This window comes from Apodemus sylvaticus, chromosome 21, assembly GCF_947179515.1.
Source record: "Apodemus sylvaticus chromosome 21, mApoSyl1.1, whole genome shotgun sequence".
NCBI classification, from domain to species: domain Eukaryota; kingdom Metazoa; phylum Chordata; class Mammalia; order Rodentia; family Muridae; genus Apodemus; species Apodemus sylvaticus.
In genome coordinates, this window is record NC_067492.1 from 19,229,929 (window position 1) to 19,248,226 (window position 18,298).

At 44.6% G+C, this 18,298-nt stretch overlaps 1 protein-coding gene across 1 annotated transcript in view; it reads right to left on the reverse strand.

The window, feature by feature from the left end:
• Nucleotides 1-18,298, reverse strand: part of Hydin (HYDIN axonemal central pair apparatus protein) — a 325,093-nt gene that overhangs the window by 208,166 nt on the left and 98,629 nt on the right. Inside the window, exons 12-16 of the mRNA XM_052166496.1 lie at nucleotides 13,846-13,913; nucleotides 7,753-7,988; nucleotides 5,240-5,340; nucleotides 2,709-2,844; nucleotides 74-238 (exon numbers count right to left, since the gene is read on the reverse strand). Coding sequence (XP_052022456.1) covers nucleotides 74-238; nucleotides 2,709-2,844; nucleotides 5,240-5,340; nucleotides 7,753-7,988; nucleotides 13,846-13,913 — 706 coding nt within the window. The remainder of the gene's footprint in view (nucleotides 1-73; nucleotides 239-2,708; nucleotides 2,845-5,239; nucleotides 5,341-7,752; nucleotides 7,989-13,845; nucleotides 13,914-18,298) is intronic.

Genomic DNA, 18,298 nt, shown 5'->3' on the forward strand with positions numbered 1-18,298 from the left:
AGGAAGAAGCTAAAGACCCCTGTGGTGGGGAGCATGTGGCCTCAACAGCGATTTTGAAAGAAAACTGACTCACCAGAGGGGCCTCCTGGCTCCCGAAGATGGAGATGTAAACTGTGGATTGGTGTGCACCGGTGACCTGGGTCTCCAAGGCTAGTGGTATGTTCACAGTGCTGTGCGGAGAGATGACCCCACAGGGGGAGGGGCTGGAAAGCAGCACGGTGGGTGCATTCTCACACAGCTGCAGAGAGATAAACCAGGGCAGGCAAGCCACGCTTAGAGGAGAACAAATGTCATATGGGTTTATTTCGAAGCAAGTGGTGCTCTGAGCCCATGGAAACTGATGAGGACTATCCCGTCACTTAGAGAAGCCTATGGGATGAAGACCTTGACTCAGCCAATAGGACATTAAGTGGTTGTGTGGGGGGGAAAAATTCCCAGGCTCCTAGACAGTGGGGATGCAGGGCAGGGAGTGAGCACAGCAGGCCTTCAGGACAATTGCCCAAGGTCTATAGATGGGTTCTTTGGGCCTTCACGCTTCATCTCCCACTGCCTTAGACCTCTGCCCTCCATTAACGTAGGTCATGCCACCAGCTCTTTCTGAGCACACGGTCCTTGTCCCACCTGCAGCCCTTTACTCTTGAGATCCCCTTCTTAGCCTGCTCTTCTCCTTGACCTGCCACAGGTACTTTTCCCTTGAATTTGCTCCAGTTACCTCCTCCCCTCCATGGAAAGCTTCAGTGGACGGCTTGCTCTGAGAGCCCTCGGTGACGTCCTTGTCTACTGCATGTGACTGACCACCTGCATGCCTGATGGATATATTTTGTAGCCTGGCTACTCCTTTTTCCAAGTCCACTTTCTGGTCCGAAACAGACACTGTAGGTCTGGGTGATTCTGAAAACCTTCCTGAGAGGGCCTTAGGTCCCAGCACAAGGCACATCATACCCTTCTGGAACATCCCCAGCCTTTCTGCATCCGCCCTGGCCCAACATAACTTTACAATGTTCTATTGTGGTATATCACTCCTTGTCTGAGCCCCTGGAGCCTTAGACAAAAGGGGGGAAAGTCTGTAATGTGACCTTTTATCCAAATATTGATATTTTGCTCATGACAGTTTTTAAAAATTTTAATATCTTAGAAAAAGTGGCAAAAAAAGTACTAAGTATCTTGAGGACTAAGCAAGCTTCCTCTTCAGTACTCTACCTAAGGCAGGTTCCCAGCTACCCTGTGTTGAACATATTTCCCCTGTCCCTGGATGCAGGCTCTGCTCTGAGTTCTTGAGATGACCATGCACAGCACAGGGCCCATGATTCTGCTGCTGAGTCTATGTTGGATGTGCTCTGAAGTTTGGTTCTTGATTTCTGCTTATGTCAAGAGAAGCCCATGTAATAATTTCAACTTCCTTGCCTACAGAATACCCCTTTGGCCAGGGGGAGGTAGCTGTGTGGTCCTGACTTAGTCTTCTTCGTGCAGCTTAGGCACTTGAGTTGGCTTTTCCCCAGACCTAGCTTTGCAGATGACAGGGCCCACATTTTGGCTACTCCGAACATACTGCCCCTCCCCCTTCCAAGTTTTCATTATGAAAGACGGCAAGAGCTGAAGACAAAGAGGCTGGCCATGTTTGGACCAGTGGTTACCATCTTCCTCTGGCTGTGTATTTCTCAGATGCAGCCCAAATCTTTATTCTGTGTCCCTACAAAACACTTGACCTGGAATCACTATAAGCCTTTGTAGTGGTTTGAATGATGTTCCCTTCAGCTCAGGCGTGTGAACACTCGGTCCCTAGTTGGTTGTGCTGTGGTTGTGCTTGGTCCCTAGTTGGATGTGGAACCTTGCTTGAGGAAATACACACCTGAGGGTGTGTAGCCCCTCTCTACTCCACTTTGCCCGTTCTATCTGTGTGCTGAAATGTGCTCAACGAACTTTTTGCAACATTTAACTGCTGTCATGCCTCCTTGTCCTGCTGGGCCCTTGTCCTATTTCTTCTATAAGCTGTTCTTGGTCATGGTGTCTTATCATAGTAAAAAGTAATTAAATCTCCAAATTACTCCCTACCCCCATCCCCATGAATTTATATTGTAGTCTATATACTCGCAGACCTAAAGTTTAAGCCCAAATGCATTCTTGGTAAACTCGTGTGTCATTAGTGACCCTCCATTGCTTTATATAAACATTTCTGAATTTTATGCACATGTGGCCTGTTTGGTTCCCCCACATAGTCAGGTACAGTGATGTGTGGAAGGGTGTATTTCATGGGAATTAAGACACAGTCTTTCTGTGTAACCTCTGGGTTTCCGGTCCAAAGGGTCCATTTATAAACAATTCATCCCCGTATCTTGGTGATGCTGTTCAACCCTGGCTATGAGTACAAATGAGATCTCCCAGCTCATTTCCCAAGCATGGCTAATTCACAGGCAATTATTTGCAGGTGCACTTCTGCACGTTGGTTTAATTGACACTTTCTCTTCTTTATCAAGGACAATTTCCTTGGGAAATTAACAACTGTTTACACCTGCAGCCGCTCAGTCACACAGACAGCAATCCAGCTGTGACTCCCTAAGTTTGCACCCAACTCATCTGAGGGTTAGAAATCAGAAGCACAGGAGGTCATGGGCCCAGGAGCACCACAGTGTCTCAGAAGGATGCTGCTTTTACACTAAGGGAGTCTACTGGAAGAAAGGTCAACACTGAAGAAGGGTAAAGTCACTCACCTGAGGCAGGACCTTATAGCACCCAGGAAGGTCATCGTGATTCACAAGCTGGATGGTCTTCTCATATGGGTAGTTCAGGAAACAGCGCCCAAAGTCCACCTCTGTAGTCACCAACTGGAGCTTGGGGACCACACACCTGCTCGAAGGAGTCCATTAAACAGTTCGAAATGGAGAGCTTGTTACGTCCCAAAGGGCAGAGTGCTAAGCTAAATGCATGTCGCTATTACATAGAGGTTTCTCTCTAACAACAATAGGAGGCACCGTGGGGGAACAAGTTACTATTTCTACCCTTCTGCCCAGTTATCTCTCTCTCTTAGCCCCCCACTTATCATGAATTAATCAGAAAGAACTAGAGTTAGACCTCCTTAAACCCTACCCATTAATTTTTCACTGTGCCCCTCCTTTTGAAGCCCCCCCCCAGCCCAGGTTCCTTAGGGTAGAGGGTCTGCATCTGTGTCAAATAGGGCCAATGCCAACTACCCAGAGGCTTAGCTAGCTGTTCTTGCTTGGATGGATTAGAAAGCCTCCAAGGACAAAGCTTGAATCCTTTAAACAACAATAATAATTCTAATTCCTGTGCAGAATAGCTGTCTCCTGCAGCTCAGCCGCAGGATTGGAGCTGTGTCGGCGCTCCTTGCTTGTAGGTCTGTCAGTGACTTGGGTTCTATTTCATGTCTATAGCTCTCAGTGTCCTAGGCCACTCACTGTTCTGACATGAAGCACAAAGATGAAAAGGACTGTTTTTTTTTTTAAAGTTCCGTGGAGTCCAGTTTAATGCTGACCTCACAAAGTCCAGCTTGTGTCCCTTTGAGTCACCTGCTTTCTGTCTCACATCTCACCCTCTAGGGAGAAAAGTCAAAGGCATTCTGGAGATTGGATGGCTTTGTTTGGTGGGGTTGTTACTCTTAGGGTAGTGTGCGACAATCCAGGAGCGTCTAAGAGCACAGCCAGAGGTGATGAGCCTGAGGCAAGGGTGCGGCAAGTCACTGCTGGCTTTCTCAGTGGGTCCTGTCAGGGACGAGTTCTAAGAGAAGATCTTCTGGTGGGAGTCAGCAAGCAGTTCCCACAGATGACATAGGAAATGATAACAAAAGGATCTCTCTTTAACCCGATGCCTGCTTCTGAGCAGGGATGCATGTTTATATTCAGCTGGCGTGGAAGTCACCAGTTGACCCAATGACTTTCTCAAAGCTTTTCCTTTGCTTCCCTAGCCCGTGTGGCTGAGGTCTATATATTTGTGTGATGTTTTACAGGGGTCACAGCAAACCTCAGCGGGGGAAACTCATGGTTCCTTTAGGCATTGTTACTTTTTACAATTCGGAATAGCTGCAGGGAGAGGAGGCTGAAGAGAACCACAAAGAGCCAGCACAGAAATCAAGTGCAAGATCAAAGCCAAAGCGAAAAGCACACCCCAGAGAGGTACAGACTGAACCAAAGAGCCTTTCCTAGTTTCAGTGAGGCAAACAAAGTTACATCTAAGCAGACTGAGGCAGCAAGAGTTCTGGTTCCTTCCAGGTTGATATTTGTCTCCATTCAAGCTTCCAACACAAGGTCATTATCTCCGCCCCCCCCCCGCCCCCCCCCCCACACAATCAGTGTGTCTGCATCCTCTCTAAGGTGTGTCTTCCTAAGATGCATAAGACCTAACTCCCAGATACTGATGCACCAGTTCTGCTACGTCCTTTCTGTCCACAGCCATTTGCTTCCACGAAGTTCTGAAGCCTGTCTGCTGTGGAAAGGGTGCAGCCCCTATTTAAACTTAACTTCAGGGATCCTTACTGACTTACTGAAAAAGAGGGAGAAGCTGGGTGCCTGGGAGATGTAGCTGTAGATGAAGTGCTTGCTGTGCAAGCGTGAGGAGCTGAGTTGGGATCTCCTTTACTCAGATAGGAGCTTCAGGTGGTAGGGCAGAGACCAGTGGATCCCGGATGCTCCATTGGCAGCTAGTCTGGGTAAAACAGCAAGCTCTGGGCTCAGTGAGAGGCCCTGTCTCAAGAGTAATGTGGAGATTGATGGGGGAAGACATGCAAGAGCAATCTCTGGCCTCTACCCATGCACACTGGAGTGAGCATATCCCTATACTCATGTGCACACACAAACATATACAACATACAGACACACGCTTGTATATGTGCATATGCACAGAGGGAAAGAGGTGTTTATATTATTAGAGACCAAGAATAGCGCCTTCTCCTACATGACCTTAATGTATACCACATTAAAAACCTCAAAATAAAACTTAGCAACTCCTCACCTACCTGATGGACCCTTGCAGTTCTTATACTTTGGAAGACTCAGCAGAGAGCAATAGGACACACGTATAAAGCCTTTTGGTCCTTGGTATCTCCGCCAGAGGTCCTTTACAATCATTTTCTGTCTCAAAACTTGGCCCTTTGCACCCCTGATTCCATTTCCCATCCCCAGGAAGGAGGAATCCAGTACTCAGTGTTTAGCAGGCCAATTGCCTTGTGGGAGGCAGCCTGACCCTGGGCCCAGGAGGAAGGGGGAAGAGAGGAACAGGTCTATACTACCTGGCTGTAATCAAGAGTGCCAGCACTTCTTCTCCGATGCCTTCCACATCTACCACCAGCGCCAGCTCGTATTTCTGCACGGTATTGGAGCACAAGGTCACCTGGGAAGGAAAAGGTGACACATTGCTGTTCTGAAAGGCTAGCCCTCTGCCATGGGGGAGCCTGGAGCATCAGTGTGGGCTCTAAGTGCCATGTTTCATTAGATGGATGGTGTTTCACACTGAACAAGTTACATTACGGGGTCAGGGCATGGTGGATGTTTTCACATGCTGGGTTAGAATCTCCGTGTTAGCATAACAGGCTGGCTCATTTCTGAGGTGAAATTTATCATGTCCACATGAAGGGGAAGATGACCACAGATGGTAAGAGACTTCAAACATATCAGACAGACTTTAATTATTGCTGTTTAAATTGTTCCTTATGCTACTGGGGGGCTATCTAAATGACCGAACTTCAATATAACTGAAGAGACAGTATAGTGAATTTTCTCTTACATCAAAGGGAAAGGAAAATAACTACGTATACTTTAGAAAGTCTCAGGGGCAGTCTGTTTTTCAAACTGAAAGTTTGCCTCCCCTTTCTGTTTTAGCAGGAAAATAGAAAGGTCCAAAGCCAGGTCCACCTGAGGACAATCTCTACCCAGACGTTCTCCCCTGTGTTTGTATTTACTGCTGTGAAACTTTGTCTTTAGGCCCTCTGAAAGGCTTGTTACAACTTTTAATTGCTTCAAAATGATTTCGACTGGAAACGATACTTGTTAGTTTGGAAAACAGCTCCTGGCATGGGCTGAGGGTTTTCTGTCTATAAATTATGTATCGGGTACTAATTAAAATCTTTTTGGTTGCAGAGGGAATTGCTGCATGCAAATTCGAGTCCTCACAGACCTGGCTGAAAGTGCAGCTCAGGAGGGAAAGCAGGAGCTCAGAGGGGCTTTTGCCAAGAAATAAACAAAAAAATAAATAAATAAAAAGGAAGGCATTGATTTGAAAAGAAAAATTGTCTGGCTCAGAGAAAAGCGGAGGTGCATGCATTGGGACTGAGATCGGGAGGAAGAAAGCTAAGGGAGCCCTGTGGGAGGCTGGGGGAGACGCTGTCTTCAGACCTCCTGTGATGTCCAGGGGAAAAAGGACAGGTAGATCTTGTGGAGGCTGAGGCACAAGTGAAAAGTAAATCCACCAGAGCCGAGCTCCTTCCAGGAAAAGCTGGAGAGGCTGTAATGACAGAGCGAGTTTCTCTGGACCCTTGGAGAAAACCATGGAAGGGTTGGCTGAACATTCCCAGAAAAAAAAAAGGTGTTAAAATGAATAGATTTGAGGTGAGGTATTGAAAAGCATCTCAAGCAAATCTGGGAATGAAACAGTGGCTGGATTAAATACATATTCGGTGATAATAGCTACAGAATTAGCCATTTTAACTGTGAGGTCTTTCCTTCCCAGAAACCACTCCGGTTTAGCAGATTTCCCTTTTGCAAGATCCTGGTGAAGCAAAGGTGAAGGGAGAAGGCTGAAACCCTTCTCAGTTAATTACAAAATAACCCTACTGCTGGCACCACGAGGCACCACTGAGGGCACCGCACTGGTCTGATTTCAGACCAAGTCCGGGTGCTGGGTACCCTTCGCATCTCTCTTCATCTGGACTTAAATATGAAGCTGCAGTGGAGGGGCACATGGCACCACCTTTGCCAGGGCCCAGATTTACACTGCAAGCCTGAATGGCCTGTCAGCTTGGCATGAGCCCGGAAGTTTATGGTTGTGGAGGACCTGAATCTGAAGCCAGACTCCGAGTTCTTCCACTCTTCTATTAGAGTCAATGGGTGCATTATCTGTATGGAACAGAAATGGCACTAGAAATAACTAGAAGGCACAGCTTCTAGGAAGATACTGGTTCTGCATTTGTGTTAGACCCGGTGGATATACATTTAACTGGGGGGTAATTGGTCTGGTAGGAACAAGGTTATTCTAAAGAGACTTGTGCCCTCCTTTTGACCATTAGACAATTGAAACAATAGTCCCTTTCCCCATCAGCTCCTGGAATCTCAAGCTGGAGAAGGAGAAGGAGAAGGCTCTTTTTGCCTGGAAAGAGCTCTTATTCCCATCCAACAATAGTCTATTGGTCAGACTACCTCTGAGAAGAGGCTAGAGCTGATGTGATGAATGGGGCCATATCTGGACCAGCACTGCTCCACTTAAACCAAATCTCATGTCAGTACCCAGAGGGGACTGGGGAGTGGGAGCCATTGTCTATCTTTGTTCCTCTTTCTCTTCTTGGCTTATTGGGGACTGAGCATAGTCTCCAACTTTCTCGATTCCAGTAACCTGAGCAGAGTGAATTTCTTTGCCCAACCTGTTTGCATCTGGTCTCAGAGGTTTCGTTCCTACATTACCCAGTTTTGCATGTGGCTTCCCCGTGGCATTATTATTACTGTCCTCTGACAGAAAACCCTAGGTGATGTATCAGTGGTTATCTAAAAGGTGGTGGGTGTTCCACTGTATGATGACAGCTGTATACTTTACCTTGATGGCAGCAAAGCCCTGGGCACGGATTGTGCCACTGTTGGGAGTGATGGTGAATTCTTTTGGCTTTGATGTGGATATTTCTGTGTTAATCCAGGACCGCCGTTTGGTGTCTGACTCCTGAGGGTAACTTGGGATGCTATTCATGCCTTCACCATCACCTCGGACACGAAGTTTGAAGGTCATGGGGACCAAAGATGTATTATTGAGGGAACACATCAAAGTATGGGGAAATCCTGGAAAATAAAATTTGAGGTGAGAAAGACTTCTCACCCCCAGTAGCCTCCCTTGATCAACAAATCTCTAGCAATGACTTAGGATTGTTATGTAATTCATGACTATGCCTCATTACTTGTCTTTATGTATATATATACATATATATATATGTGTGTGTGTGTGTGAGTGTGTGTATGTATATGTATGTATTTATTTACTGTTTGTGAGGGGTATATGTGTACAGGTCAGAGATCAATATAAGGTATCTTCCTTTATACACTTTAGTGTTTTGATTCAGGGCCTCTTAAGGAGCCTGGTGTTTCTTGGTTTGGGGAGACTGGCTGTCCAGATCCCTGTCTCTTCCTCTCCAATTTGGTATTGTACTATGCCCCACTGCATCCAGATAGTTCACGTGAGTTCTGGGAGATCAGTCTCAGGTTCCATTGCCCTCTGGGCACTTCAGTTTCTCAGTGACATCCAACAGGCTCTCTTTAAAACTCTTTTTAATGTGTTTCATTGTGACATCTTTACCTTCACAGACGTATGGCATTCCTTCTAATTATATCCATTCCCTGTTAGCTCCTTAAATCCCCAGCCATATATCAGTACATACACTTCATCCATTCATGAATTAGCTAAAGTATTTATCACACATTTAGTCATGCAGGTTCAAGAGCAATATAAAACAAGGCCCTCGGTTGTCACCCAGGCCCATGTAAAGAGGCAGCCTTGACCGTTAGTTATTGTGAGTTGTCTTGTAGAAGTGTATTTTGCCTTTAATCTCTGTGTCAAATTCAGATTTTTAAAATGTAGGATCCTTTTCGGTCCTGTTTGCCAGTGCACGAAAGGAGAAGCCTACAGGCTTTTGTGTGCTGTTTGATCTAGACCATGCCAAGAGGTGACAAAATTTGTACTGTTCCTTTCTGAGAACCATGCTCTCAAGGATATTGACATAGGATGTGATAACAGCTCCTCCGAGGAAAGACTTGATGATCTGAGTTAGGGCCAGCTAGCGAGGAAGACTAGTTTACCACCCCCAGAGTCCTGTGTCAGGTTACATCCAGCCCCACTGGCTTCTGTTTGGTGAGATTCACATTCCTTGTGTAAGAGATGTAGGTCTTCTTTGTTGGGAAAGCAATAGACAGACTTTTGACTGGATTTCCTGGGTGTCTGACAAGTTGTGAGATCAAGAATAACCACATGACAATTGGCTTGCTTCTTCCTGACACAGCTGAGTTTTCTACCTCAAACCATTACCCTTTTTTAGAAATCCAAGAGAAACTGGTAGAGTGTCATATCATCTTCACAATCATGTAATTGCTACATGGGACTTTTCAGATCTTGCCCAATAATGACTCTGAAAAGTATACTCACTTACCTGTCCATTATTTAGTTAGATGGTCTACTAGTACAGGGTATTAAGAAAAGTGGATTCCATAGTCACATGGTCCTCCAAACAACTGCCCAGACCAATTCCCTTAGTCTGAAGTTTTTTCACAGAATAGAACTCATTAAAACGTACTCAAAACAGTTCCTTATACTAGTGTCTGTGTTGCCCCGTATCCTTCACAGAGCCTCTGGAGGGGCTGTTAGCTTGTTAAAGACTGAATAGTTACGGTATGAAATGTTATTATACCTAGCCTTCTGCTCCCCACTCCCACTCCATCTCCAGTCTGTTCTGTCTACAGTCCCACCTGAATGAAAGGATTTTACAGTGCTCAACATCCTTAGTCTTCCCGGTTAGCATCTGTAGGTAAGTCTTGGGATAATTAATAAAAACAACTGGACAGAATGTTTAGGGATTCACAGAGGTAACTTCTATTTCTTCCTATACTCAAACGTTGCTATGAAGGAGAACATTCTCAAAAGATTTAATTCTCCTTCAACATTTATATTTTTATCTGACCCTAAAAAGCCCATTAAGAAGTTCATTCTAAAAGACAAAACAAACAAACAACAACAACAAAAACACAGCACTTTCTTGGGGCTAAGATGGCTCAGTGGTTAAGATCACTGACTACTTTTGCAGAGGACCCAGGTTTAATTTCCAGCACCCATGGGCAGCTCACAACCCTCTGTAACTCCAGGTCCAGGGGATCTGACACCCTCTTCTGGCCTTTACTGCATACTGTATGCATATGATATGCTTACATACATGCAGACAAAATACCTAAACAAACAAAATAAAAATAAATAAATGTGAATAACAATGTCTGTTTGTCACTAGAACTGGGATCCAGGGTCTTGAGCATTCTAAGCAAGTGCTCTACTACTGTGCAGAATCTTTACCCATACAACCTCTCGAAGAACCAGGAAGCTATAGATCACAGGACCACTCAGAAGCAGAAGCAGAAGCAGAAGCAGCAGCAGCAGCAGCAGCAGCAGCAGCAGCAGCAGCAGCAGCAGCAGCAGAATCTTCAAAAAGTTGATGTATGGGGAACATGAGTTCACTACTAAACAACATGGCCTGTGGTGAAGATACTACACTGATTCAGTAATGTGCATAACCAATAATTGGAGAGATTTATGGGAGTTCATGGGTTCTAGTTGCCAAGAATCTTCACAAAGCAGAGGGAAATCACAAGTAGATAAGGTGCCACTTTTGTAGCTGTTCACAGAAAGCATTCACAATATAGGAGACACACAATCTGGGGAAGTCTATATGCCTAGATCATGTACTTTATGTAGTATGATGCCTGTGGTGGTCATCACAGAATGTTTTATAAATAATTAAAATTGCACCTCTCACCAGATGCAAAGCAACCGACAAACACATTACAAATAGGTTTTTGCCTAAAGATCTTTTTTTTTTCCCCCACAGTAGGTGGGTTCATTCAACCTGAAGCAAGACAAACAGGAAACAGTGAAACGGACTGTGAAGAATAAGGATATGGAGTTAAACACGCATTTCTCAATCTGGGCTTTTCCTCTTATCACCTTCTAGATGGAAGGTGATTAATTTCAAATCAAAGCAGATTAACCTACTAAATACACTTTACATTCTCTTTCTCAAGTGAAATTCTATACTGAGGAATAGGATTTGGTTACATAGGCTAGGACATGGAAAGATCATAAATGCTATGAGTTTCTTTTTGTAATCAGCCAAGGACCAAATTTTGCCTCACTGGGGCAAGATCCTAGTTGAAAGCAGCTCTCAAAACAAATAGAAATTCTGTCGATACTGTGTGTCTTTGGCAAATCATTTGGCAGTCTCAAGGCTCCACTGTGATTAACTACAGGTACTGCACCTCTGGGAAGGATTGCTGGGTTCAAGCACAAGACTGCACACCATGGACCCAGCAGTAAAGAGCCACCAGAAACAAACAAGGGGGGGGGGAGGTATTATTGCTGCTGCTGCTGCTACTTCGGTTGATATTTTTTTATCAGTGGATAAATATAGACAGGGAGACATGCCATGGGACAGATACCAGGCGAGACAACAATGCAGACAGAGCATCCTTCAATCTGGAGCAAGGGAACCCAGGAGTCGAACTATATGGCTTCCATTCAACCACAAAGCATCTGTCTAAGGAGGCTGCTGTGCAGTCAACTGGGCGAATCAGAATTTGCATTTAGATACAGTGCAGGTCTGGAAGTTTTGTGCACTGATAGAGTATTTGCCTGCTATGCACAAAGCCCTGGTTTTGATACCGAGCACTGTCAGAAAGCAAAACAAAAATCACTGACATGTTACCATTATGACCACGTACTTCAAATCCTAAGTACAAAGAGTACAGAATGTCTAGACAGTGAAATGATGTATGAGGTTGCTAGTGTCACTACTGGAAAAAGAACAATGTACCCAGGACCGAGTTACTAATTTACCTATCATTTAGAAACAGCACCAAAATGATCTTGCTACAGAGGAAGGGATCCTTTTGTCTAGCTCTTAGACATGGTAAGCGAGCTGCTTTGTAAACCTTCCTTCTTCTGGGGTAGAGACCAAGAAGTACTGTATCTAATTTCTAAACTGACAATGGGGGAATGGCTTAGTTGCATTAGATTGCTGTGGCAAACGTCATGACCAAAAGCAATGTGGGGAGGGCAGGGCTTATTTGGCTTATATGTCTGGGTAATAGCCCATCATGGAAGGAAGTCAGGGCAGGAACTCAAGGGGGAACCTGGAGAGCATGGTAGGATGCTTCTTACTGTTTGCTCTCCACAGTTCACTCAGCCTGCACTTTTATACACCCAGGGTCGTCTGCCCAGGGGATGACACCACTGGGCTCTCCAGTGCCAATAATAAACCATGGAAAATGCCCCAGAGGCTCACCTACTGGCCAATCTGATGGAAGCAGTTTCTCAATTGAGGTTCCCTCTTCCAAGATGACCTCAACTTGTGTCAACTTACTATAAAACCAACACTTGGCAAGCATGAGGATCTGAGATTGATCCCTGGCACTTCATGAAAAGATGGGTGTGGTGGCATGTACCTGTAATCCCAAGGGCTGGGGAGAGAAGGTCAAGAGGGGTTTATTGCTGTGGAGACACTATGAGCACAGCAACTCTTATAAAGGAAAACATTAAATTGCGACTGGTTTACAGTTCAGAGGTTTAGTCCCTCATTGTCATGGTGGGACGCATGGTGGCATGCAGGCAGACATGGCATGCAGGCAGACATGGCATGCAGGCAGACATGGCATGCAGGCAGACATGGAGAAGTGAAGAATTCTATAACTGGATCCACAGGCAATAGGAAGAGGATATGATCCACTAGGCTTGGCTTGAGCTTCTGAGACCTCAAAGTCTACCCTCTGGAGACAAACTTCAACAAAGCCTCCTACTTCCTCCTACTATAACAAGACTTCACCTCCTAATAGTGCCACTCCCTATGGACCAAGCATTCAAACACATGAGTCTATGGGGGCCATTCCTATTCAAAACATCACAGTGGGGCTCACTGGCCAGCATCCTAGTCTAATTGGTGAGCTCCCAGACAATGGAAGATATAGTCTGAAGGAGGAAGATGGTATTTCTAGGGTTGATATTTAAGATGGTCCTCTAGATTCTGTTGCAGTATATTTGATAATACCATGAACCCCAAGATTGTGCTACTTACTGGAAAAAAAATCTGTTTTTAGTTATGGTGTGGCTCAGCCCTTAGCACATACCTTCAATCCCTCTGGCTGGAATAGGACACACCCTCAGTACACACCTTTAATCCCAAACAATGAAGGTAAAGTTAAATTTGTAGAAAGAAGCACCCATGTTTGAAAGTGATGTCTCATTGAGTGGCAGACAAAGTGACAAATTAGAGAAAGATTTGACAAAATAAGGAAGCTACTTAAGAGAGCAGGAGAGAGAGAGAGAGAGAGAGAGAGAGAGAGAGACAGAGACAGAGAAAGAGACAGAGAGAGAGAGAGACAGAGAGATTGGAAGGAAGAGGCAGTTTTACCAGACAGTTTTATAAAGACAGGTTGAAGAGAGAACAAGCTAGACACAAGTGAAGGCAGAATGAGCCAGAGAATGAGAAGGAGCCAGAAGATTAGAACAGATCGCCAGAGTCAGTTTGAGGCCAATCCAGTGAGAGGCCGAGAGAGAAGCCAGACTGAATCAGTCAGTTTCGAGAGGGGTTGGAGCCAGAACAGCTGAGCTGAACAACTCTGAAACCAGAGTTCAGAAAGAGCTAGAAAGGGCAAGCTTATTCATCAGTAAGTCCCAGAGGCTGAAAATATTCTAGGCCTTGGCCAAGATTATATTGTATAGAGACTAGAAGCTTCCAGGCCAGGCCTAGGGGAGCAGACAGATGCAATAAGCCTCGGAGACAACATTTACATCAGGCAAATAAAAAGTAATTACAAGGTTACACATGTATACACACACACACACACACACACACACACACACACACAAAGAAAAAAGAAAAATGTTACTCACCATAGGAAACATTCCCAAAGTTCAGAGCAGGGACATTAAAATGGAATGTAGGGCCAATTACACAGCCTCTGAAAGTCAGACACAAATTGGGGAAACAGGGTATGAGTCAAGGTAATGATCAGATCCAGGAAGGGAATACACACAACAAGATCAATGGCAGAGTCTAAGAAGCCAAGATAAGACGAGCCATCACAGTAGCCATTCCCGCCATTTTGCAGAGTGCGTGTAGTGTATCTCGGAGGGCTCAGGGCCCGTGTGCAAGAGTTTGCATGGGAGAATGGAACCCTAGCACCTTTATAAAAGCTGAGCAAGCGTGGGGGTCACTGGTAATAGCAGCACTCAGGAGGTGGAGAAGGGGAGTCTCTGGGCCATGAAGTCTAGCTAGACTAACCAGAGTAGGTGAGCTTCAGGTTGGGCCTCCGCATGCATGTGTCATATGTGTCTACACACACATGAACATGAAAGCATATACAAGTGGACGACAAAGTCACACACAAAAAAGATTTCTAAGTCTCGAACTCCAGGTCTTAGGAAATGACTGTGGTTATTAGTGTATACAGCCTTGTCCTTACCATGACCAGGGAATAGGCAGCCAGCTTACCAAGCCAATGCTATAAAATGTAGTTCACTTGGATGACTAATATACTCTGTAATCAACTCATGGAGAAACAAAAACTTGGAGAGATGGCTCAGTGGATAAGAGCATGTACTGACTGCTCTTGCAGAGGGCTGGAATCTAGCTCCCAGCACCCACATAAGGTGGCTCTCACTGCCTATAACTTCAGGCCCAGGGAATCTGATACCTTCCTCTGGGCACCTGCCCTCATATGTGCACAGGTTCCCCCTATCACCTATAGACATAATCAAAGATAAAATAAATAGTTAAGAAATAAATAATATGTATATTGGGGTTTTGGAAATGTCTTTCTGGGGACTGGAGAGATGGCTCAGTAGTTAAGAGCACTGGGTGCTCTTCTAGAGGTCTTGAGTTCAAATCCCAGCAACCACATGATGGCTCACAACCATCTGTAATGAGATTCAGTGCCCTCTTCTGATATTTCTGAAGAGAGCTATGGTGTACTTACATATAATAAATAAATAAATAAATAAATAAAGAAATAAATCTTTAAAAAAAGGAAAATGAAAAGAAAAGGAAGGAAGGAAGGAAGGAAGGAAGGAATAAATGTCTTCTCTGTGAGCTAGCTTTCACAGTGTTAGAAAGTGCAGGCTGCGAGGGGAAGAAAAATGATCAGTGCTCTTACTCAGCAGTGAATGCTGTATACAAAACAACTAACCTGACAAATAAGATATGCTTACTAGTACGGTAGTGGCATGACGGTGAGGGAGGTAACCAGTGAGTTTTTGGTTGGATTCTAAGCTAGTTCCATAGGAGAAAATTCATACCTGGTACTCTAAACTTGATGAAAAAAAGTTCCCATGGTTGGAAAAGTGATAGGCCATAGGTAGGAACCAGCTATTGCTGTTTTACTAAATAGAGATGTCAAACTATCTTCTAAATATTTGTACTTATACCCGTAGATTAGTGCTGCTATCAGCATTGTCTGGAGAGAAGGGACAACCTTAAGAAGCTGCAAAAGCTTGGGGAACAGATTTTCTCCTGGGGCTTCTAGAAAGACACTTAGGTCTGCCATCACCTTGCATTTGGCTCAGTTAAGACCAGTGTGGAGCTTCTACTCTATTGATCTCTAAAATAATAAATCCATTATTGTTTTAACCTGCTAAATTTGTGGTAATCATTTACAACAGCCAGGTGGGGACTGAATGATTTTCCATACACATGGCGAAGCTTTGAATGATAGAGACACACATAGACCTGTTAGGTCGCATGTACCACGCTGGTGCCTTAGTAACACCAGTGTGACTGCTGGAGAAGCGGCTCTAATAGGCTGAGGCTTCTGTGGGGAAGTGGAGGGTGAGCACAGCCAAGACTCAACGTGACAAGCTGCAAGTCTAAAATCTGCCCTCACGGCTCTATTTCCTGCTGATGATTTGAGATGATTTCCAAAACCTGTCTGGTCCCCAGCAGTCCGTGAAGGATCCAACTGAGAATGAAACCAAAAAACCTCACAACTTAGCTACTTGAGTTGGAAGAGACAGTTTTGGGGGCCAGAGTAACAAGTAGATCAAAAACTATGTGAAATGAGCAGGGATAAAAGAAAGTAGGAAAAGAGCATGGGAAACTGCATAAAGCCGTCGTTTAATCAGTGCAGAAGCTGAAAGGCATGGAGATAAATCACATGCGATCAAAGGCTCTGGTCACCGAGAGAGCAGTGACTAAATGATACCACCTGGACTTGGATGTGGTCACATGAATCCTAACAGGATATTACCCAGCCATCCAGCAATGCAATAACCTGCTAATGGGATCATTTCAAAGACTCGGACTGATTGGATTAGCATACAAGTGAGAGGCAATTTAAATTGCCAAGCACATCTATGTAAAAGTTAAAACTTTATAAAATTACATATACCAGAAGAGAGGGAGAACAAGATTTCTCACTGGGATATCTTTTATATCATCAATTTCATAAAATAATTTATTCAATCACTTAAAATATTGTAACATGTAATTAAAAGATCATTAGAAACAGCAAACATGTATTTGTTCTCTTATAAGGTATACTAGCCCAAAATACTCCACTCCAAAATACATGTAGTCCAGGACAGAGCAGATACAGGATAACAGATAATAACAGAAAAAGGAAAATTCTAGAATTCACACTATTAACTTCATAGGTATTTCTTGAGACAGGGACCCCAAGAAAGGTTTTATCCCTCCAAGTAATATGTGAAGTCATAATAATAACACAGGGCTGGAAACATGATCTGGTGTGTATTGCTTTCACGCAACTAGACATTTGCTTGTGATGCCAGTGGCTCACGTGTTCCCTGAATCACTGTGCATAAAGTGCTCGGATACTTTTAAATCCATGTAGCACTCAGTGAGAGGGGGGGAAGCGGGCAAGGAAAGTTATGTAGGGTTTTTCTTTTCTCTCTTAATAACTGGTAATCTGTTTAGGGACAAGCATTCTTTGCACAATTGAGTTTTCCTTTTCATTGAGAGAAAGCAAAATAAACATTAAAAAGACAGTGGAGTGGAGAGCATGGAAACTGGGGAAAAGTGGTCGGAAAGAGGGAAGAGAGGGAGAAAGGGAGGGAGGGTGGGAGGGAGGGAGGGAGGGAGGGAGGGAGAGAGAGAGAGAGAGAGAGAGAGAGAGAGAGAGAGAGAGAGAGACTTAATTCCTGGAGAGCAACTGAGGTTTTAGTCCAAGTTTGCTTATGAGATTGTAAAATCCTACTATGCATGTAGAGGACCTCAGGTCACCTTAACTGTCTATTCACTACTGCTAGTGACATGGATGTCTACTTTGTGATGTTGAGAAGAGATCTGGGACTCCCCCCCCCCCCCCCAGAGCTCCCAGGGACTAAACCACCAACCAAAGAGTACACAGGGAGGAACCCATGGCTCCGGCTGTATATGTAGCAGAGGATGGCCTTATCTGGCATCTATGGGAGGGGAGGCCCTTGATCCCATGGAGGATCTATACCCTAGCATATGGGAATGCTAGGGTGGTGAGGTGGGAGTTGGGGGGGGCTTCCTCATAGAAGCAGGGGAGGGGGGATGAGATAGGGGGTTAGTGGAGGGGAAACTGGGAAGGGGGATAACATTTGAAATGTAAATAAATAAAATAACCAATAAAAAAAAACTGTGTGATTGGAGAGACAGCTCAGTGGTTAAGAGCACCTGCTACTCTCAGAGAACTTGGGATCAGTTCCCAACACGCACGCTGAACCGCTCATAGCTGCCTATAACGTTAACCCCAGAGGGTCTGATACCTCCTTCTGACTTCTGCACGCTCATGCACAGACCTCTAGGCACTCATACACATAATAAAAAAATAAACCCAGGAAATGACAGAACACTCATTTGATATTTTAAAGACAGGGTCGTTGAGACATGACTTCACAATTCACATCTCACCCGTTTCAAGTGTACATACGAATCAACAGCATTTGGCTACCTACAGGATGTGCGATACGTACAATTGTAGAACATGTTCCGTGTCTCAGAAGGAAGCCCTGTGCTCTTTAGCTGTAGCCCTCCATAGTCACTATCCTGAACCTATTGGTTTACATGGATTTGCTTATTTTCAACTTTTCATGTAATTGGAATCATATAAAGCATGTTGCCTCTCCTCTCTCTCTCTCTCTCTCTCTCTGTGTGTGTGTGTGTGTGTGTGTGTGTGTGCATATGCACGTGACTGGCCTTTTTCACTGGTTATACTCCTTTAAGGTCCATCCACTGTACCACATCATAGCATCCACGCTTCTTTCTTTTTTCACCCCCCTTTTTTGTGGCTAATAAAATTTCATGAATAGATGTATCCTACTTTGCTTATCTTTCCCCAGTACTAATAATGATGTTATGAAA